This window comes from Emys orbicularis, chromosome 9, assembly GCF_028017835.1.
Source record: "Emys orbicularis isolate rEmyOrb1 chromosome 9, rEmyOrb1.hap1, whole genome shotgun sequence".
Lineage (NCBI taxonomy): Eukaryota > Metazoa > Chordata > Testudines > Emydidae > Emys > Emys orbicularis.
The window spans coordinates 1,114,873-1,138,209 of NC_088691.1; the positions used below are offsets into that span (position 1 = coordinate 1,114,873).

Sequence of the window (23,337 nt, forward strand, 5' to 3'; positions counted from 1 at the left end):
TTTGACTCTGGGCACTACAATGGAGCTCCAGAAAAGCTACAGCCTGGGCAATATGCTGCCAGGCTGCAGGGGAGCCTTTTCCATGAGCCCCACGGGACAGACACAGGCTCCACTATCATGAGGTGTGAGGGAGATTTCTCCCCCTTCACTGACACACACATCCTGGCAGCAGGATTTACAGCGAGGGACACCGGGAGGGAGCCCAGAGCCAGGGTCCCTCATCCACCGCCTCCCCATACTGGGGTGAATGTCACTTGGAGACAGTTACGGGAAGTAGCTGGTAAGACGAGAAGGAAAGAAAGAAGGAAGAGTAGGATGTCTAAGGAGGGCTTAGGCCTGGGCTGGAGCCTCTCGCCCCAGGCCCGCATAGGCCCCACGGTGCAGGCGGGACAGGGACTGGGGTGGGGGGCTGGCACTAGGAGGAATGTGACGGAATTAAGGAAAAAGGAAGGCAGAGTCTCAAGCCAAGCCCTGACGGGGAACAAGAGCCAGCTATGGAACTGTCTCCAGGGGAAGGGGTGGGGGTCCCACCGCTCACGACACTAAGCTAGTAAATGTTCAATAGAGAACAACCCTGCCCTGGCCCCTAGGAGATGGACTGGATGGGACCTCTGAACCTCACTTCATAGGCTGCCCCCTCCTGCCCCGAAAGCTGCCATCTCTGTGGCTCAAGGGCAGCAGCCCTTAAAGCACTGTGGCATTTCTGCAGAGAGAGGATGCTGCAGGGAAGGGGGCCAGGCTGGCACCCATGGGCTCGCAGCTGGCCTGGTTCTCTGTGACCCTGGGAATTCTCAGACAGCAGGGAGAGCAGTTTGTTTGGCTGCGGCATCTAAACCACTGTGTCCAACCTGGAGTGTTTAGTCTTCTGCTTACAGAAGCTGGAGTCTGTAAGTCATAGAATCATAGAATATCAGGGTTGGAAGGGACCTCAGGAGGTCATCTAGTCCCACCCCCTGCTCAAAGCAGGACCAATTCCCAACTAAATCATCCCAGCCAGGGCTTTGTCAAGCCGGGCCTTAAAAACCTCCAAGGAAGGAGACTCCACCACCTCCCTAGGTAACGCATTCCAGTGCTTCACCATCCTCCTAGTGAAATAGTGTTTCCTAATATCCAACCTAGACCTCCCGCACTGCAACTTGAGACCATTGCTCCTTGTTCTGTCATCTGCCACCACTGAGAACAGCCGAGCTCCATCCTCTTTGGAACCCCCCTTCAGGTAGTTGAAGGCTGCTATCAAATCCCCCCTCATTCTTCTCTTCTGGAGACTAAACAATCCCAGTTCCCTCAGCCTCTCCTCATAAGTCATGCGCTCCAGACCCCTAATCATTTTTGTTGCCCTCCGCTGGACTCTTTCCAATTTTTCCACATCCTTCTTGTAGTGTGGGGCCCCAAACTGGACACAGTACTCCAGATGAGGCCTCACCAATGTCGAATAAAGGGGAACGATCACGTCCCTCGATCTGCTGGCAATGCCCCTACTTATACAGCCCAAAATGCCGTTAGCCTTCTTGGCAACAAGAGCACACTGACTCCTATCCAGCTTCTCGTCCACTGTAACCCCTAGGTCCTTTTCTGCAGAACTGCTACCTAGCCATTCGGTCCCTAGTCTGTAGCTGTGCATGGGATTCTTCTGTCCTAAGTGCAGGACTCTGCACTTGTCCTTGTTGAACCTCATCAGGTTTCTTTTGGCCCAATCCTCTAATTTGTCTAGGTCCCTCTGTATCCGATCCCTACCCTCTAGTGTATCTACCACGCCTCCTAGTTTAGTGTCATCGGCAAACTTGCTGAGGGTGCAGTCCACGCAATCCTCCAGATCATTAATAAAGTCCCAGTGCCCTGCAATCTTGCTGACAGACAGACCCCCTGTCCCACTGCAGGGAGGCGTTGTTTCAGTGGAGTAAACTTCAGTACAAACCTCCGCCCACCACTGCTCAAAACCACAGACACTGAGGGCTAGTGTTCCCCCAACACAACCCCCTAACTCCAGTTCTGTGTCTGCGTTACATCCAGCTGATGTTAACCGGGGCTGCACACACTCCTGTCTGCCTTCCAGGACAAGCATCGTTAACTCCTAGGTTATACCAAGGCTTGGCACAAGCAGAAATGCCAGGACTTTTCGGTCAGTTCCGGTATCACCCCAGCCAGGCACCGCACCCTGTGCCCGGAAACCTCTCCCAGACGCTCCTCGCTGCCTGGACAATGGTCCCACTCCCCTTCCCTGCATCAGCTCAGACTAAGTGGTATTACAGAACAGTACCTTTGGTCCCATTTCTTCCTGTGGCCTGGCTGCTGCCGGGAGGGAGAGAGAGATGGGGGTCCCCCATAGGACATGGATGACGAGACGTTAACAGTGAACATTGGTGTGCTGCGCGCTCTGCCTGTGGTTTCCCTGCCTGGTTCTTGCTCCCCAACTGAGCGTGCGAGGAACAGGAATGTTCTGAATGCTCTCAGCTCTCAACCCCCTGCTCTGTTTATCTCTGCCTTCTCTCTCCTGGGACTGCTGCAGGACACGCGTCTTCTTCACCCGCACTCAGCTATTGAGAGGACACAGACTTCAGCACTTACTTCACTCTGCTTAGACCTTACGGACTTAACCCATTCTTGCCCTCGCAGGCAAAGCCAGTATCATCCAAGCCAAGGTGCGGAACAAAGGCTAAGCTGGCAAGTTTACTTTGTATACTTGGAATATTGTCCAATAACAGATCCTGGCCTGTGTTAACCTCTCCCACCAGCACTGACACTAGGCCCCTCAGTAGCACCTTCCCCTAGAATACAGACGTGCAATGGCATCAAAATGCCAATCAAACCCTATGCAGTTGGGGCCAAATCAGCATGCAGTACCAGAGTGCAAGAGCCAGTACACTGCTCACTGATACAGGCAAAAACACCTGTTTCATGTCAACCATCTGCTGTACCAACGGCCTCTGACTGTTCACCTAGAGCAGTGCTCACACGGTCAGCTGACACTGACAGGAGGACTGGCTGCTGCCTGTCCAGGCAGATCAGGAGAGCAGACACCACCATTCTATCTGCTGCCCTAGCACATAGCGGTGTGCACAAGAGCTCAGTGCTCCCTCACGCCCCATCACCAGTGCAAGAACCCTGCATTAAAAGAACCAATCAGATTAAAGTGATCATATTCAGACCCTCTGAACGTCTGTCAAAAGAGAACATTACCCTCATGTGGTGAGCCCAAAACCCCCTTAGTCTAAATTGCCACCCCAACACGCCTCTCTCCCCAATCCCCACCCTAAACAATCCACCTCAGTCCCCCCCTCCCGCTCTCCTGGCCTAATCTGGGGAGTTGGGGGCAGATGGTGGGGCTCTGGAGGAAGATGGGGGTGCTGCTCTCGCCAGGCTAAGTTTGCGCTGGAAATTCAGAGAGTGGAATGTGGGGGAGCTTGTCGGTACAGGGCAGCAGAGCGGCCGGATGCACGGCTGGCGAGTGGAGTGGGGGCGGCGGTGGAGCCAGCTGACGGTGGGGATGGGAAGTTGGGCAGAGAACATGGAAAGTGCTGTGCCAGTGGTAAGCAGATTATCATGAACAAGGGCCGGCCCTGAGTAAATTCTGCAGGCACAGAGTTAAGACACCCAGACACCCAGGTCCTGAGGCTTTGGCTGATTTCTCTCTCTCTAGCTTCCACTCTGAACACTGGGTTTGTCTGGTAACAAGGGACTGAAGTCCCGTGCAGAGGCCTTGTCCCTGGCAGTGTCTCACATGGCAGCCTGAGACCAAGAGCTCCCTGAATGCTGGGCAGGACCTTTTTTTTTCTGGCCATGCCCCAGCCAGCATTTGCTCAGCTGTCCATTCAGTTCAGTCAGTGTCCTCCCTAGCCTTCCCTGTGGGCCGGGAATGGCCCCCTGCCACACTTCCCCACTGGGTGAGGCTGCAGGGCTGGAAACCAGGCAAAAGCACCAGCGCTCACTGCAAACAGCCTGTGTTAATGGCTTTGATTGGGGGTGTTAGGAGCTCGATGCTCTCTCCTCCTTCCCGCAGGCTGCATCATACTCCTGAAGGGAGGCTGACCTCTCCTGAGGTGAGGCCTCTCCCCCCACAGTGCTTCCACACCCCGACTAACAGACAGGGTCGCTATGGAGACGAGTAACCCTCCGGAGGGGGGCAGACGTAGAAACAGTCCCTGCCCCAGGAGGTGGACAGGCTAGCCCAGGCCCAGACTGCCCCATTAAGAGAGAGGCAGGCCTGGGCCTCACCCAGTGTGGCTGAATGGCTTTGTGGCAGGAAGGGTATGACTGCGGAGAGGAGGTTGAGGGGAGGGGGCAGTGTGAGGGGGAGTATAAACCCCATCGTGGTAAGAAGGGGTTAATAGAGAGCTCTATTAGCCCAGCGTGTTCCAGCTGGAGATGTGTCAGACTAGGGCGCAGTCCAGAGGAAGGTGTTCAGAGCAGTGTGGAGGAGACCCAGGGCAGAGGTGGGCTGGAGTCCCTGCTCTGGCAGGAGTCAAGCAGAGAGGGAACCATGGCAAAGCCGCAGGGCTGGAGAGAACACCTGTGCTGAACCTTGACAAAGGAGCAGAGCTCCAGGGGGTCGCCCTGTGGGCTGATGTTCTGCAGAAGAGCGGGGAACAGGCGAGCCTAAGATGGGCTAAAGGCTCCAGCCTGACACAGGTAGACGTTGTTGAGTACGTGTTTTGTCTGGTGTTGGGGGTTTGCCGAGGGACTCCAGGGAGAAGCCCTGGGAGCTGCTCCTCTGGAAGAAGAGGGAGACAGAAGAGGAGTCCAGATGTACCGGAAGATGTTCTGTTGATTACTCTTATTTTGTTGGACATTATTTGTTTGGGACATTGATACCCCAGAAGGGGTGGAACTATCCTGGGGCCTGGCCAGAGGCCAAGTCTTCACCGTGCCAGGCCACTGAAATCCTGAGGAAGAGCTGCTGGAATGCCGGGCATGCCACAAGGTGGTTGGATGGTGAGCTTATGGCAGGCCGATGATGTGAAATTCCAAGTCCGGCCCCACTTGCCCTGGGCTCAGGGGACTGGGGAGGCTGCAGACCATGGAGTGTCTCTTGCTACTGCACAACTTCTGGGAAGAAAACTTCGTTGTTAGCGTCTCAGCTCTTGGCACAGCCATGGCCTCTTCTGCACGGAGTGACTCACCCACGTGGGGCTGGAATGAGACAGCACCAAAATCATGGTCCCTTTTGTTCAAATCAGGATTGGCCCCAAATACCCTGCCTTGTGCTAGCCCTGCATGGCTGGACTCATGTGTCCTCTATCTCTGGACTGTCTATATCAGGCTAGGACTCAAGGAAAGGAACCAGGTTTTAATCTGGTTTAGCACAGGTCCACCCAAAAAGGTTTCTAACATGGTCTGGGCAGCCAGTGTTTAACCACACCTCAGACTAGACAGGACTCAACTAGATGAGGCTAGCAGAGTTCTGACATGGTGTGGCCCCATCCCCACTGACTGGCCAGATCAGGGCAGAACCTTTAACCCTGCTTCCCTAGCGGTGTTTGAGCCACTCCTTGGATACGGGTCTGGGTGCATTTCCTCTCAGTTGCTCCCTTTCCCTCTTGGCTTTGGAAGCCACATCTGAAGTGTCTGCTTGGAGTAATGGATGGCAGCTGCCTAATGTAAACGCTTCATCCCCACAAAGGCACGGCCACAGAGTGATCTCAGCCAAGTCCTATGGAAACGTCACGTGGCTGGCAGGACGGGGGACTGGAGGGGTTAGTTTGTAAATAGGCGAATGACTTGGCCAAGAGCTCGAGGAGCAGATCCCCACCCCAAAAGGGGATATCACTCACTCACAGCTGTGCTGCATGGTAAAGCAGGCTGCAGGTGGCGTGAGCTCACTTCAGCATACCTCCATGGCAAACAGGAGCTCACTGCCAGCCCCTGACACACAGATTTCCCTTGCAGAGCGTGCTGAAGTCCCCCACCCTATGGCAGCCAGAAGCAGGCAGACAGCTCTCCTCTGTTTCATCCAGATTTTAAATGAAAGAAAACAACGGCCCAGCCCCAGAGCAGCTGTGTGGTTCCTGGGCCCCTTCCTCCAGTCACACTCAGACCCGTGCTGAGTGCCTCTCCTCGGGCATGACAAACAGCCAGTTCTGCCCTGGGCTGCACAATCACATTCCAGGGCAGAAGGAGGTGGCTATGCAGCCCACACAGACTCCTCACTCTCCCCAGCTGGTGTCCCACTCTAGGCTGCCCTTTCCTCTCCACGATCGAATGCACGAGAAGAGCTATTCTCCATACTGGCACACAGGTGAGTCCCCTGCACCATAATAACCTGCTATTCACACGCACCATGCCTTAAGGGTGTCAGGACACAGTAGTGCCTGGAGATGCCTTTGTTCCTCATGACAGACCCATGGTCTTTCACAGCTGGAGTATCCCCATGTGTCTCCTGTATTACAATGCAAGGAAGACCTTGGCCCGGACCCTCAAGCTGGACTTCAGCATTTTTGCAACAACAGCTACAGGAGAGTTTATCCTGTTATCTGAGGCAGGTTTGCTAAGGAGTTTGTGCTACAGCTGCTGCTGTTGTTGAAGAAAGCTGCAATGTCACTACAGTCTGATCTTGTTTCTTGTTCACCAACATCAGCGAGGAAAACCGTCCAGGGCCTTACAGTTATATCAGAGACCTGCTCTGCTTCCTTGAGCCTTGGCAAGGCCTCTCCATACTACTCCTTTGTGGTCCCCAGCGCTTTCACATCTACACACAGCTTGACCTCCTGGAATCACAACGGCCACTGCTATAGCAGGGCAGCACTGATGGCCTGGAGGTTTGATCCACCACTGAGCCCAACCAGTGAGTTCTGTCCACAGTGAAAAGTCCTTGGCTCTCTGGCTTTGCAAAGAGAACAGAAAGAGCGCAATGCTGGGTCTGAAAGCTGTGCCTATACAAAGGTGATCTCCTGGGCTTCGTACAGCTCTCCTTTTGTTGTCTCCAATGCGAAACAGAAGGAAAACACAAGAGCACAGGCACAGGCATTCTGCATCAGCCCAGTGCTCCAATCAGTCCAGTATCCTGTCTCCAGCAGTGACCAGCCTCAGATGATTCAGAGAAAGACAGAACAACAAGATCCCATCAAAGGGCACACTATAAGAACCTGGAGAGATAGATAGGAAGAACAGGATAAAGCCCAAAGAACTAAGTCTCTTATCCCACCCAACAGATCTCAGTGATGATTCACACCCTTCGCTTCTCTTACGCTCATATGGGAGTAGGATGCAGTTAGTGAGTAGCACATTGCAGCATTAACGCCCCAACCCTCGTATCAAACAAAATGCAGTGGGGTCTTTAAAGACTACAGAAAGACCAGGACTTTGATTTTATGCCTTACCCCACCCCACCCGCCAAAAAACCCCCAAAACCCCCCAACTGCCTTCAGCAGTACAACACCCTCTAGCAGCATGGTGGGCACTGGGGTCCATGCTAACTGTAGGAACAATGGCTCTTTCTGAATCAACACCACTCCCCGCAGTGCCGCCCCAGGCAGGGATAGGGCTCAGTGCTGACTCAGCGGACCAGCCGGCTACCAGAGCTCTTGTGACATCAGAAAGAAAGACCCCTAGCTGCCCTCTGGGCTAGAGGTGACTGCTGGTCACGCAGCAGTAAAACGCACGTGGAGACTGTGCTGGCTTCTGCTCAGGGCCCTGAGTGCGTCAAGGCGGTTTTGCTGCACATGGTACATGAGGATGAGTTGCTGTTTGGTGTCTACCCAGATAGAACTTCTCCAGCGAACAATTCCCCCGCCCCCCGGCCTAACGAGTTCATAGGTTTCCATTACCGCTATTGTCCCTCCCGGCCGAGGGGTGGGCGGGAGGGAAGCCGCTTGCACAGTGAGGCAGAGCAGGGGCACAACATGGGCACTGTCTGCCATGGGCGGTGAGCGCAGGGCTGGCTGCGGAGAACGCAAGCGCTGGAGGCACCTCACTGAGACGCAGAGTGAAGCTGGCGTAGCCGAGGAAGGCTGCACGCTTAGGCAGAGCCCACCACACAACAAATCAAAGCCTGGAGAATCCAGCAGCAGCCGGCACCGGCTCCTGCCAGCCTCCCTGGGTCTGTGCCTTGATGGCCCTGGGCAGTGTCTTTTGCAGCGTGCAGCAGCATCCTCTAGTGGCCAGTTACTGGCACTGCACCACAAACAACAGCCCAGTCATTGCTTCTTCACGCCTAGTCTATGCTTAAGGGTCTGGAGGGAGGGGAGGGGCTGCTTTACCCACGTCTGTCCCCATGAATGCGCATCTGACACAGAAAGGCCCGTCAGTAATGGGCCCAACATGAATGATACACTACAGCCTCCCGTCATAGCCCCCAGTGTTACGGCTCCCAGGGGAGCTGGAGCCGGGATGCTGCAGACCTTGGGTACGGGGACACACGTGCATGTTCAGGGCAAGGTGGAGGCACTTAACTGCTTGACTTCATTTGAACTCCACGCTGCCCTGGACATGCAGGAGCTCCTGTTCAGGGAGAGAAATTAAAGCAGGGACAGAGCCCAGCCACCAGGACCCAGTGACGGGGCCCAGTGACAGCACAGGGCTGCAAAGGGGGCCCCAAGTGCTGGGGGGTCTCAGGAGTGAATGCAATGCAAATCGCTGATACTACGCATAGGAGCTCCGCCATTCCCTGCTGAAACAGCTAATCGGCTGCTGTATCCACACCGCGTGTGCGCATCTCCCATTGCCAAGGAAACACAACCCTCACCTCGCACATCAGTCCACCCCCAGTGTGCCCTCGCATCGCCTTTCACACCACACGGAGCGCTCCATCCACTGATGCTGTGAGACCAGCACGTCATCATGTGATGCCGCTGCCACAGTGCAACAGCGTCAGGTTCTGAGACAAAGCGGACACGTGAGGACAATTTACAGTCCTTTATTATTTATATTTGGGACCCAATAACGTGCTCCAAGGCTGGGCAACTCCTACCCCGAGCCAGTCCTAACCCCGCCGTCACCCCAACCCCCACCCTGAGCCGGTCCTAACCCCGCCGTCGCCCCCACCCCGAGCCACTCCTAACCCTGCTGTTGCTCCGACCCCCACCCCGAGCCGGTCCTAACCCTGCCCTTGCTCCGACCCCCACACTGAGCCGCTCCTAAGCCCGCCGTCACCCCACCCCGAGCCGGTCCTAACCCCGCCATCGCCCCCATCCCCACCCTGAGCTGGTCCTAACCCCGCCCTCACCCCCACCCCAAGCCGCTCCTAACCCTGCCCTCACCCCACCCCGAGCCGGTCCTAACCCCGCCATCGCCCCCATCCCCACCCTAAGCTGGTCCTAACCCTGCCCTCACCCCCACCCCCACCCCGAGCCGGTCCTAACCCTGCCGTCACCCCACCCTCGCCCCGAGCCGGTCCTAACCCTGCCCTCACCCCGAGCCGGTCCTAACCCTGCCCTCACCCCCACCCTCACCCCGAGCCGATCCTAACCCCGCCGTCACCCCGACACTCACCCCGAGCTGGTCCTAACCCTGCCGTCACCCCGACCCTAAAGCCAATTGTAGCCCTGCTGTTACCAAACACTAAAGTCAGTTCTAACCCTGAACCAACCCCAGCTGTATGCTGAAGACAGAGAGTAGCAAATCACAGTAACAGTGACTAAATCCCTTTGTCTTTCTCTGCCTCAAAGAGCTTTGCCTCCTACTTCAAACTCACCCAAGACCCATTTCTGCTCCTTGCTCCACTGAGAGAGAGGCAAGAGCTGGCACCACTTGGAACCCAGTTGAATTGCTCTGTGTAGGATGTTAATGAGAGCGAGGAACCTCCGAGTGACATGCAGGAAGCAGGAGAGCTTAGAGCATTGGCAGAATCCCTGGTGCATGAACAGTTTGAAATGAACAGATGGCAGCGGAGCCCTCTGAAGACCCAGGACTCTCAAAGCAGAGACGCATGCGTGGCCCAGGATGAAGAGATGTACTTGGGCTGCCACATTTTTACACCACTATCATCCCGAAGGACCTCAGCATCATCTCCAGGTTTCAGTGCACTGGTGGGGAGCGTCCCTGGGCTCTGAGCGGGGGAACGGCCTGAATTGCCCGTGTGGGATTCCACCATAAATGTGATTTGCATTTACAGGATTTTAATGAGCAAAGGAAATGAAAACCAAAGAATCAGAAACGTAGGAGCACTTAAGTCTCAAAAGAGTTCAAAGAGGAACAGAGGGGGCAAAGGGGAATGGGAGGGACATGGGGAATGGGGTCAGAGCCACTGAAGCGATCTCTCTAGCTTGGCGCTTATCCCTCCGGATTTCCACAGGCCTGAGGGAGCAGAATCTGCCCCAGGGACTTTTAAAGAATGCTAACCCACTGACAAATAGGGGTTTTGTGCTGGCACCTGCTGCAAGGAAGCTCAACACCTGTGGCCCTAGGCCTGGGGACGGATTCACTGGGTCAATAAATATTGTCACTCCACCCACAGATCCCTTGGAAAAGAAGAGAGGGAGGGAGGGGGAGAGCTCCCGGAGCTGTCTCTACCCTCAGGCCCTTGCTCACCTGGTGAAGTCTTCCTCCCCAATCATATGTCGAGGGATGGGCGAGTATCTAGATGGGGTTGCCTGTGGGGGGGCTGGGTAAGTGGGTTTGTTCTCAACACTGCCGAGGTAACCCAGACTGGTGTTATGGCTTATGTGGTTATCGGCCAAGGCTGAGAAGGCTGCAGAGAAGGAAAAGACAAAATCAGGAGCAGAAGTCCTGGGCCCGGCTGCTCTGGTATACAACTGGGGAGCAAGAGAACGCACATTTCCCTACAGTGCCCCGCACTCTGTGGGGCTCCCCACACCCCAAGACCCTCCCATCCCCTTTCACGCTCTCACATGCCCCTCCCTTTGGCCCTGCTGTTCAACCCCTATATCCTTCCCCGAGGGTTCTTGTGGTCTTCCCCTCCCGCCGCTGGCGCTGTGGCACAGCTGTTCTCCCCTGGGAGCCGGGCTGAGGCTGGCAGGCTGGTGTACGTACTGCTGGCATAGTCGGGGGGCGCGTACATGTCGTTGAGGTGGACGTTGCCAGGCTTGGCCACTTTCAGGTACACCATGTCGGAGGTGTTCTTCAGAGAGGCCACCGCCTCCTCGTGCCGCACGTCCTGCAGGTTCGTGTTATTCACCTGCGAGAGAGAACGGGCCAGGGGCGGTGAGGGAGACGGAGGAAACAAACGGAAAGGCATGAGAGGCAGAGGAGGGGCCGGGGAGGAGAGAAAGGACTGGGTTCAAATGATCCCAGTTTTGTTTCATTGATACATCCCTGGTGAAGTGGGATACGACGTGTCTCCAAGTGGCGTTTCAATAGCACGTGCTGGGTTGCATCTCAGCTGCAGAGACAGCTAGAGTCTGATTCCCAGGCAGCATGCAGCAAGTACAGCCATTCACTGGGCCTTTCAAACACTGCCGTTTGCAGCCGCGTTGGTCCCAGGTATCTCTTATGGGACTAACTTCTGTTGGAGAAAGGGACAAGCTTTCGAGCTTCACAGAGTTCCTCCTCAGGTCTGGAGAAGGCAACCAGCATGTCCAAGCTAACCACAAGGTGGGACAGATTGTTAAGCATAAGAGGTTCACAAATGCTGTTGACCAATTAAGGGTTAGCGGGCAGAGGGGTGTGTTAAAATGGTTGTAATGAGCCATAACACCAGTGTCTCTGTTAAGACCATGGTTTTTAGTGTCCAGCCGAATTCTGAATGGAAGTTCCCAGCCTCGTCTCTAGAAGGTGTTGTGCAGGTTTCCCGTGAGGATGAGGACTGGGAGATCGATACCGAGTGATCCCTTTGAGAAAAGTGTTCACCCACAGGTGACGGGGTGTTTTTGTCTTAAGACTGCCTAAGCCTTTCTTTGGGGTATCATCAAATAATTACAACTCAGACTTGATGGGGACCACAGCCTTAAAAAAGTCTTTCCTGAATCCCCTTTTCTGGCCTTCAAACAACCCCCAGCCTCACCTGGCTCATCATCAGAAGCAAGCTCCACACAGACCAGGAGACGCCAACTCAAAGTGGCACCAGACCCGGCCAGAACAACAGATGCAAACCCTGCAGACACATCTCTGCTGATACAATGATCAACACCCCCCACAATGCACCTTTCAGAATCCATGGGTCCTACACAAGCCTATCACAACGTGTGGTGTACCTCATCCACTGCTCTCAATGCCCCAATGACAACTATGTGGGTGAAACTGGGAACAATCACTACGCTCTCAAATGAACTCACAAAGAAAAATAAGACAAAAACACCCCGTCACCTGTGGGTGAACACTTTTCTCAAAGGGATCACTCGGTATCGATCTCCCAGTCCTCGTCCTCACAGGAAACCTGCTCAACACCTTCTAGAGACGAGGCTGGGAACTTCCATTCAGAACTCAGCTGGACACTAAGAACCATGGTCTTAATAGAGACACTGGTGTTATGGCTCATTACAACCATTTTAACAGACCCCTCTGCCCGCTAACCCTTAATTGCCCACTTCACTTTAAGTGGTCTCCTAGGCTTGGTCTACACTAACCCCCCAAATTGAACTAAGGTACGCAACTTCAGCTACGTGAATAACGTAGCTGAAGTTCGAAGTACCTTAGTTCGATCTTACCTCGGTCCACACGCGGCAGGCAGGCTCCCCCGTCGACGCCGCGGTTCCCCCGTCGACGCCGCGGTACTCCTCTCGTCTAGCTGGAGTACCGCAGTCGATGGCGAGCACTTCCGGGTTCGACTTATCGCGTCCAGACAAGACGCGATAAGTCGAACCCAGAACTTCGATTGCCAGCCGCCGAACTAGCGGCTGGGTATAGACGTACCCCTACAGCATGTGTGAACCTCTTATGCTTAACAATCTGTCCCACCTTGTGGTTAGCTTGGACATGCTGGTTGCCTTCTCCAGACCTGAGGAAGAGCTCTGTGAAGCTTCACAGCTTGTCCCTTCCTCTAACAGAAGTCGGGCTACTTACCTTGTCCCTCTTTTACACACTGGGTATTTGTTTATCTTCATGACACAGAAACTCCTCCTTACGGTGCCAGTTGTACCCGCTCCGGGTCTGCATGCTGCTCATCTCACCGCCCCACCTAACCGCTATCCCAAAATACTGGAACATGATCATCCTCCAACTACCCTTTGTTTAGTCAGTGCCCGAAGTGCGGTCCCTTCCCAGCCACGGGGAGCTGTGGGACTCCCTGACGTCAGTGCACATCAAATCTCAGGCATGTCATTAATGTCATATTTGGGAATTTGCTCAGGGCCCCCGGCCCCAGCCCTGCCGGGACATTCACCTTGTCAGCAAACAGTGATAGTAACAACTGGGAACAATTCTACATCCAGCAGGCCACATTCACCAGCTGCTCTGTGTCACCTGGTGATGCAAAGTAGCCACTACCCATCGGTCTGTTCTGTGACAAGCTCTCCCCTGTCCCTTCTCCATTGCCCTGAAGGGGATCCAGCTGCTGGGACTTTGTCCTTATGGCAATCTAATTATCAGTGAGTACAAACTAACATCTCCTGCTCATTGCCCACTGGGGCACAGCGATGTAACCCCTGGTGCCCAGGCCTTGGGAAGGAGAGCTCGTGCTCTTCTGGTGGGGAGAAAGGGGATCTGGAGCAATGGAAAGCCCAGGCTGTATATGGAGCAAGAGCCAGTGCTAGGCGGAGAGGGCTTTAGAGCAGATACCTCACAGAGACATCCCCTGGCATCCCCACCTCCCTCTGTCGGTCTCTAGAGCCCAGAGGAAGGTGCGTGCGCTCACCGCCAGCAGCCGGTCCCCGATCTGCAGCCGGCCATCCTTCTGGGCAGCCCCTCCCTCGATGATCTTGGTGATGTAGATGCTGTTGTCTCCTGGGATGTGCTGGTTTCCGATTCCACCCGCGATGCTGAAGCCTAGTCCTGAGGGGACACAAGAGGCAATGAGGGGAGATTGAAAAGTCCCTAGATGGTGAGTGGAACACACCTGTCAGGGGACATGGGGCATTTACAGCGCCAATGGGCTCGCCCCCCATGGCTCCTCCGCCCAGGCTCTCATGCCGCTCCTCCTGTTGGTGACCTGTTACTTGGGCTTGGCTAAGCACATGGAGCAGATGGAGAGGATGGTGGGCTCTGGTCCCTGAGCAAACAGGGACGTATGGAGAGGCCAGTACGCTCTGACTACCAAGCGTTGCTATACCCACACATCTGTTCAACTGGCGCAGGGAAAATTGTGCTGCACAGATCCTGAACCGTGATTTCCCAGGCCCCACACAGCTTGCTGCTGCCCCTCAGTCCTGACCCACAGCCCCCCAGGCCATTTCTGCCCAGGTGACAGGGGCTGGGTTAGGCTACTGCGGACATTTAAGAGATTTCACCTTTGGGTCCTTTCATCAGGTTAACTTCCAGGATAGTCTCAGGTGGGGGCTGCCTCCGACGCACCACAAGTCGAACCACCGGGCCTGCTTCCTTCAGCGCCTCCACTGCCTTGCTGTGCACCACCTCAGAGACATCCACTTCATTTACCCGCAGGACGCAGTCGTTCACCCTGCAAGCAGCACACACATCATTGGCCGGACCCTGGATCCTCTCATCACGGTGTTTAGACAGCTCTTGCCTCAAGTCTCTGGGGAATCTCCTGGGAGTTCCCCTGCATCCACTATCCTCCAATCTCCTCTGACCACTGCACACCTTGGCCAAGGCCACAGATCTCCACCCAGAGCCCCGGGAACGCCACTGAAAACACAGTTCTCTCTCTTTCCATCCGCCTGAGCCCCGAGATGCTGAATCAGGACACTGAGCATGTGGCCAGGACTACAGTACGGACACTCTCAGGCCAAGCCCAGCCGCTTAGCAGGAGGTGGGTGGAGAGGGGCCTGTGATGGGGTGTTACCCCACACTTGCTCCAAAGGGGTTAATGGAAGACAGGTGGGCCAATTAACCTATCAGGCTGAGAAGAAAGCCCTAATTAGGGGAAGCTCACCTGTGTGGGAGCAGGTGGGGCTTCTAGAAAGCCAGGGAGCTGCTAGCAGAGAGGGGCTGCAGGGAAGCAGTCAGCAGTCACTCCCTGGGGGAAGGGAGGTATGTTTGGGTTATAGAAATTGGTCCGCAGTCACTCCCTGGGAGGAGGGAGTTAGGGCTGGCAGACCTGGTGGGGGGAGCCAGAAGGACCAGGAAAGTCTCAGGGAAAAGGCAGCAAGGTTCGGGATCGTGCAGACCTTGGCTGCTGATCAGAGGGTCCCTGAACTGGAATGCGGAGCAGAGGGCAGGCCCGGGTTCCGCTGGGGAAGTGGCACCATGGGTCAGTGAATGGGAAGACTGCCTAAGCCTGCTGGAGAGAGCGGCTGCAGGATGTGCAATAAGCAGCAGAAGGGGGCCTTGGACCTGCAAAGAGCTAATCCCCAGAGCGGCCAGGAGGAGGCGCCACCTGCGGTGAGTGGGGGTCCTGCAGGAAGGGGATCCTTCAGCATGACAGAGGGGTGAGAGCGACCCCTCAGCTGGGGGACAGGGAAGCATGGCAGATCCCTGACACGGAGAGAGCGGTAGGGGGTCTGATGACTCATTGGTGGTAAAGGGGGAGATAAAGAGAATAGGCAAAGAAACCAGTCCCCAAATTCTCTTGTCCCAAATCACCCTCAACGTAGCCCATTACCCCATTCTCCCCACGAGGAATTCAGCCCCTCTCCTTGTACTGCCAGCACCACCCTGCTACTCAAAAGCTCCGCACACACAGACCTCTGCCGACTCCTCCCAGTTTCAACCTGCAGCTCCCGGCTGTCCCAGCTACGGGCTTCCCCACAGCACCTCCGAGTGCCGCTGAGCCCCCGGTCCGGACGCCGAGGCGCCATGCTACTCCTGGCAGGGGCCTCCCGTGAGGAGAAGCTGCCAAATGTACCAAGCCAGGTGAACAAATTCTCTGACTCAGCTGAGACTCGCCAACTCATTGCATGGGGGAGCCTGTTCCGCACTGCTGGAAAGCCCTGCGCACTAACCCTGTGCCTAGCCGCTGGGCTTGGGAAAGTGAGCGCCGTGAACACCGACCTGGGCAGCAGTAAAGCCGGGACGAGCTGCTGCCAAGTGACCCCACTCATCGTGCTCAGGCCAGGCCAGCAGTTTTCGGGTACTCACCCTAGGCGGCCATCCATCGCTGCAGCTCCACCAGGGATGATTTTCGTGATAAAAATCCCTGGATCATCAGGAACATGGGGATTATCAATTCCCCCTGCAATGCTGAAGCCAAGGCCAGAGTTACCCTGGGGAAAAGCAAAACACAGGGAGCCTTTCTGAGGAGGGAACTTGCTCCCTAGGTGCTTGTACACCCCCCAGGCCAGCGGCTGAATTAAGGCACCGCCCTCCCCTCTCTGATGGTGCCATGCCAGTGAAACCCTCCCAGACCAGCGACTCTCAGGATGGCACAGTAGCGCTTGCAGACTCTGGGTTCATCCGGGTCTCCCTGGCTCTCCGGCAGGCTGAGAGGAGTCGCACAGTGGTTTACAGAGGCTCATGCACGCGGCCTGAGGGGCTCTGATACTCCAGCAAGGCGTGCTGAGAAGGTGGAACAGCAAGAGCCAGAGCTCTCCCTCCCAGGAGCCACGTCTCTGCTGACAGCCTGAGCCGGGGGAAAGCTACCACCAGTGCCAGCATCCCAGTGTCTGCCAGGGGAGAGAACCACGGCTTGTGCTGGTACCAATGTGTCTGATCTGATGACACGGGGAAGCTCCTGGGCCTCCCAGGAGAAAACACCTGCACAGGGGCTCAGCACAGAGCCAGTGCTAGGCAGAGACCTCCCAGAGACCTCCCCTGGCATCCCCACCTCCCTCTGTCGGTCTCTAGAGCCCAGAGGAAAGTGTGCGCGCTCCCTGAAGAGCTCCAGAAATGTGGTATTTGGACTCGGATTCTCTCAGATGCGCCAGTTTACACTGGGGTAACTACTGACTTTGGCAGAGTTATTCCTGAGGCACACGGGTGTGAACGGGTGGAGAACAGGCCCCCGGTCTCTGTGTCAGAGTAGGAATGACAGAGAACTCTGGAATGGCCAGGTGTACACACAGCTCTAGTATGGGCCTGGGGCAAGAGCAGGGACGGTGCAGAATCCTCCTTTCTGACACCGAAACCAAGCGACCCGGGCATTGTCCTTTCTTGGTGAGAAACCATGCGGGCAGTGCTGAACGCCGCACCCCTCCCTGCCATATCCTAGTGCCTAAGGCATCTGCTGCCCACACCCCATCCCTCTGTGTCGCAAGCCCGTGTGCACGGCTCTCGTTTAGTGACAGGCCTTCGGATTACGTTTCCATTCTCCTACACGGGGTTGAAGTGGAAAAGACCACCTGGTTTTGCTGTTCTGCCTTGGGAAAGCACATTTTCTCCTTGTCTCCTCATACAGAAAGGCTGACACCTTGTTGTCTCGCCCCCTCATGACTTTCTCATAAGGGAGACCTCGAGCTCTGGGTCACCTCTGTGGCCCAGGACCCTAGAGAACTGTGTCTGATCAATGCGGTGATTGTGTGCTCAGCCCCTCGGATGGATCCCATCGATGTCAGACGAGCACTGGCGTTGTCTGCTAGAGGTCTCCCCTTAAACAGCTGGGCTTGGAGAATCACTTGTGAAGAGAGCTGGTGAGATGGACAGGAACACTCAGAGGATTAGATATACCCTCGTCTGGGGGATGCCAATAAGCCAAGAAACGTAAGTGGAACAGAGCCCAGGGTCTTGAATACAACCCCGGAGCTGAGAGTTTGCAAACAGCCTGGAGATTCCATGTGAGCTGTACCAGCTGCTCTTTAGTTTTCGTGATGTAGTCCTCTGAGACTCGTCTTCTTCTTCCCACTCTAAACAATGAGGTTCATCCCATGTATCAGCTCTTCAGACAGGCAGTGAACACTTCTCTGACATTACAACAAACCCATCATATGGCTTATTTAGTCTGCAGAAGAGAAGAATGAGTGGGGATTTGATAGCAGCCTTCAGCTACCTGAAGGGGGGTTCCAAAGCGGATGGAGCTCGGCTGTTCTCAGTGGTGGCAGATGACAGAACAAGGAGCAATGGTCTCAAGTTGCAGTGGGGGAGGTCTAGGTTGGATATTAGGAAACACTATTTCACTAGGAGGGTGGTGAAGCACTGGAATGCGTTACCTAGGGAGGTGGTGGAGTCTCCTTCCTTGGAGGTTTTTAAGGCCCGGCTTGACAAAGCTCTGGCTGGGATGATTTAGTTGGGAATTGGTCCTGCTTTGAGCAGGGGGTTGGACTAGATGAGCTCCTGAGGTCCCTTCCAACCCTGATATTCTATGATTCTTCTATGATTCTACATGCTCAAAGCACTATATAGGCATTGTGTCACAACAGCCCTGAGGTAAGTATCTGTACCATGACTACCCCATTTCCCAGATGAAGAAACTGAGGCATCGAGAAACAAAGTGAATTGACCAAGCTCACCCAGTGAATCTGTTTGAAAACTACACAAGATGCTGGAGAAAAACCAAAAGCAATGACTGCTGTTGTGCAGCGTGAATAGAAGGAATCCAGCATGAGTTGGCTGGATTGAGGTAGGGAATCTATGAACGATAGGTGATCTAGCAATCTCGTGGATTATAAAATTGAGATTTTTCATAAAATGTGGCTTTTCTTAGCCCATCTGACTGAGGGAGATCAATCCAAAATGGAACAAATTCCTCTTGTTTATTTGGGTATCATCCTACACTGAGAATAGAAGCTGCAAAATCTGTTACCCTGGAAAAGGGTTAATCTCTTCCATACATTGTAGATTTTCTAGACCAATTTAAAAGGCACTCTTTTCCCCCTTGGCTTGCAGAGAGATAGTGGGGGGAGAGCAGCTGAATTCTGTCCGATAGCATTTGCATATGATTTCCAATTATTTGTAGCATGTCAAGGTAGTGCAGGAGGTGTTGAAATGTTCCCCCCCGCTGCGCTCTGAAAGGCTCCTGGTTGCTGTTCTGTGGGCTGGAAACTGGCTCTGACAAGCAGGCACATGACAGGTAACCTTTGGTTCCAGTACAAGAAAAGCTGCTTCTCCTGCTCTGGGGTTACCCTCCCTCCTTTCGGCTGACTTCCAGCAGCTTTATGGTCAGTCTTGGGAGAGCTTTACTAGCCCCTGGAGCCTCCTTCATTGCTGTCTTGAGTCCATTCCCCAGGGAAGTTGTGCTAGTGCTCTAAGATATAGGGTCATTGTCCCAGGACTTGAACCATTAATTGTCTAACTATGATGGGGCAACCCATACTGTGAGCTGAGAACTTAGCTTAAATAAAATATCTTGGAGCCATTTCACTTCCCTTTGGCAGCCTAGACAACGGCAAGCACAGAGAACTCTCCAGCCTGCCCCAGGGCTGCGCCAGGTGAGAGCACGAGGCACTGTGGCTCTCCAAAAGGCTGCAGGCTCGTTGTTTAGAGAGAGATTTTTAATCTTACTAAACGAACTCCTTGAGAGCTCCTGTCCTTCCTGCTAGGGAAGAACTTCAGTGGCTATTGCTGGAGTAGCGGCGCCCACCACAGGGGCTCACGCCGCCTTGTGTCAGGGACTTCATGAGAACAGGACTGAGCAATACTCAGTAAATCCTGGGCAGCCCCAGGGCAGGATCTGCCCTTTGCTCTCTAGAACCTCTAGAGCAACTCACCTCCTGCTGTGTTCTGACCTGGCTGCAGCTTCTGAAGCAGCCAGACTAGTACTAGAATAGCTTAGAATGACAGCGCTCGGCAGGTGAGGTCAGGAAGAGGTGGAGCCCTGGGGCTAGGTCCGAATCTGGCAGAACAGGCCAGGCTTCTCGCTAGCGATGGGTGGCAAGGGGTGCTCGTCACAGCCTGGGTTATCTGGGTTTCCAATTGCAGTGCAGGTCCAGGTGGCCACCAGAACTGTGGACTGTCTCCAGGGTGGGAGGGCGGATGGCTCACTGGAGGATAACTCTGTAGAGGCAGAGAGTTCCATGTACCTCACTCTCCCGACCAGCAGCACCCCTGTGCCTCTAGGACTAAGCTTCGGCCAGTGCTGATCTCACCAGGCCCCGGGAGCGCTGGGAGATGGGGTTATTTGTCTGATGCGAAGGGGATGTAAAGCTGCTGTCGCCTCGGTGCGGCTGGCACCTCAGTCCACACTGTTCATAATCTCCCCAAGTGGCTTCTCACAGCTGTTGGAGAGATAGAAGGGTCCTTGTGGGGCTCTATGGGTGGGGGCTCAGGAGATGTAGGAGCAGGTGCTCTTCATGGCCCCTGTGCAGATGGAGAGGAAGAAGCGACCTGATCTCAGTGCAATCCTGCTAGCCCCTGCCATGTTTCCAGGGACGACGGTGTTGAATGCTATGGAGAGGCTCACAAGGCATGGGGGTCTGCCCCCTCCTTTGAGCTCGCGCTAGAGTGGGCAGTAGTCAGCCCAGGAAAAGGGTGGTTTCTTGTGCGCCATACAGCTACATCCAGACTGACAATCTGACAAAAATGGCATTCAGGGTGATAACACCTGCTGATCTGTGCGAGGGCTCACGTGCCCCACGGGCTGCTAAACTGCGCTGGGCTCTTAGGGGCCTGCTAGTCTGTCGCTCCCGCCAGTGAGAAAGGCGCTTCCTAGATTGGAGAGTTCCCAGGCAGAGATTTCTGCAATGGCTGAGAAGGGGGAAATCACCTCAGACCTGTCCTACTTACTGTACTGCGGCTCCACTTTGGAGCCTAATTCCAGTGTAATCGGCAGTGCCACTACCTGCACCCACACGGCTCGCTCCCGAGCCATAGAGCGCTGCGGAAGGGCGGGTGGATGGAGGCTCCGTCCCTGGATAACCCCCCAAGATACAAAGTGGAGGAGAAGAGGGAGACGTCTGCAGGGCAAGAAAAGCAGTCTTCCTCTGCTGTGGACTTACGGGGGTGTAGCTCTGTAACGCAGGAAAATGGTCGCTGCCGTGGGCAACCCTCAAATAGCCTCTGGCCTTGCTGGGTCTACAAGCTAACGAGACCAATACAAGTTCTCCAAGGACTCAAAATGGGATTTGCCTTGGCACTTGTGCAAATTAGTGTCACTCTGCTCATGTTAGTGTGCCCCTGTGCGCATCCCTCATGAGAAGTGGTGGAGCCGGGAAGTCAAGGTCTCTACAAGAGAATAACCAGAAAGTATCCCTTTACCCTGGAGTGAGCTGGATACCCACCTGCAAGAAAATCTCACTATCCTCTCACTATTGAGGTGTGAGTCCCAGCCAAGCCTGGACACACAGTTCACTGTGGCTGCCTGGGCCCATGGGCTGAAACCCACCTGGCTGCTGTTGCCCAGGAGGTGCCGTGCAAATGAAACAATGGCCATAAAGCTGTTGCTGTCCTGGCCAGCCTGAGCCTGGCCTGGCATTCACCAGCTTTATCCCAGAGCCAGGAGTGGCTTCCCAGTTTGTGTGGTGACGTCCTGATGCTATGTCTTATGCATTCCTGACCCTACATGGTATCGGAATGCCAGTATATCTCCTCAGGCCAGGACATGCCGTAAAAACTGAGCAAAACCCAGCTTTACCTGAACGCAGGAACCCCTGGGCAAACGGTGGTGGGAAGAACAGGGGTTCGCTGGTATCCTGGCGTATCAGACATTTTGTCATTGGTCTGTGGTGCAGAGACCTGCACTGCTGGCACCCTGGCCACCTCAGCGCCAAAAGCACCCACCAAAATAAGCCACTTGCTTTCTCACGGGCAACATATCATTCTGCCAGGGGGAGGCAGGGGCTCCGCCCTTATCCTTACGCTCCTGGCAGGGCCGGCTCCAGGCACCAGCGCACCAAGCAGGTGCTTGGGGCGGCCAACGGAGAGGGGTGGCTCGTCCGGCTCTTCGGCGGTGGGTCCCTCAGTCCCTCTCGGAGGGAAGGACCTGCCGCTGAATTGCTGACAAAGAATAAAGCGGCGGCAGCAAAGTGCCGCCGATCGCGGCTACCCCCCACCCGCTTGGGGCAGCAAAAACGCTGGAGCCGGCCCTGGCTCCTGGAGCCTGGGGTGAGCCCCTCGTGGTGTGGGAAGAGGGCGGTTTAATACAACCATGCTATAGAGCTCAGCATTCTGGCCTCGGTGTGCAGATCCCGTGGCCTTCAGCAGAACTGCCCGTATGTCTGAGGGCAGATTCTGGCCCTTTGTTTGACACTCTAGGGAGCTGAGAAAACCGGTCCCCCTTGAGCCTGCCCAGCCCTCTTCCTGCCATGCCCAAGGACAGCCTCTCTTCTCTCTTCACTGTCACTGCTCATCTGGAATCACAGGGAAAGTCCCCTCCCTGGCTCGCCGCAGCACGGGCTCCAGGACGGAGTACTTGCCCTCCCACGCAGGACCTGTAGCAATGCCTGACTCACCCGTGCAGAGGATGTAAGGAATTAATGTGTGGCAGAGATACATGTTCTGCTGAAAGTCCCAGCTCATCCTAGTACAAGCTCCTGTGTGGGAGCTAATTTTAGCTCTTGTCTGTACAGTATATGCCATCAGCCCTGCGTCGTCAGTAGCTCACAGAGAGACAAGGAGAAGGCCCAGGCAGAAATTCCCCCCATTCCAACCCAGTTTACTAGAAAACCTGTCTCTGCTGGTTAATATCACCGTGATTAATACCTTGAAGTGATACGCAACGAGCTGACAGGGCAGAAAAGGGTACAGCTGACTTCATGTGCCTGTTTGCTGATGTCTGACCCTAGCTACTCTCCATCTTGTGTGTGTGGGAGATTCCACCTACTTGTGCGTGAGCAGACGTGTGAGAGACCCCATGCATCCTGTGTGCTGCATGTGTCAGGCGGCCAGCGGGGTGAGCGGGTGGGAGATTGCTGGGGGGACGGTAGTGCACGGGAAAATCCTGCTTTTCAAGCTGTGAGTGGTCAGCCTGTGCTGGAGCTCTGCTCTCCTGCAACAGCAAACCCACATGGTGACCCACAGCGCTCAGAGTGACACCGCGTTGGAAAGTACCAAAATCGCACTTACCCTTTCCAGGACAATCTCCTCATACTTAAACATGCCATCACTGCCGTTTACCTGGGGAAAGAGAGACAGTGTGTTACACCCCCAGCCAGCTCACAGAGATTCATCTCTTGCTTTAGACAGGTGCCGGCTTTCCCTTCAACATCTTAACAGGGCTGGATCTCCAGTTAGGCACAGCAGGCCCGTGCCTAGGGGCGCCGGCATTCTAGGGACGCCTTACCTCTCTAAAACTGTGTGTAGGGGGGGCGCTGAAGATGCTGTGCCTAGGGGCGCATAAGGTGTAAATCCAGCCCTGCATCTTACTATTGAGAATCAGGCCCCATATCTGTGGCTCTGAAGCTGAAAATCACAAACATAATCCCCTCCCTAAAATTAAGCCAAACACTTTTCTTTGGGCCTGATCCAAAGCCCAGAGTTCCTTTGTCCTCTTGGTTCTCTCTTCTGTGACTTTAATGGCAGCACATTTCAAACAACAAAAAAAGCATTTTTTTTTTGTTCTGCAGCATATAACTAACCCCATGGAAC

The 23,337-nt window shown here is 54.9% G+C and overlaps 1 protein-coding gene across 5 annotated transcripts in view; it reads right to left on the bottom strand.

Annotated features, from left to right (window-relative positions):
• Positions 1 to 23,337, bottom strand: part of DLG3 (discs large MAGUK scaffold protein 3) — a 177,215-nt gene that overhangs the window by 52,556 nt on the left and 101,322 nt on the right. For 4 of the 5 annotated variants that reach the window (XM_065411040.1, XM_065411043.1, XM_065411042.1 and 1 more), the window contains 6 exons: positions 22,816 to 22,866; positions 16,024 to 16,148; positions 14,274 to 14,443; positions 13,682 to 13,818; positions 10,924 to 11,068; positions 10,462 to 10,621 (listed from right to left, as the gene is read on the bottom strand). In XM_065411040.1, the coding sequence (XP_065267112.1) occupies positions 10,462 to 10,621; positions 10,924 to 11,068; positions 13,682 to 13,818; positions 14,274 to 14,443; positions 16,024 to 16,148; positions 22,816 to 22,866 (788 nt within the window). The remainder of the gene's footprint in view (positions 1 to 10,461; positions 10,622 to 10,923; positions 11,069 to 13,681; positions 13,819 to 14,273; positions 14,444 to 16,023; positions 16,149 to 22,815; positions 22,867 to 23,337) is intronic. The other variant, XM_065411044.1, reaches the window with a different exon arrangement.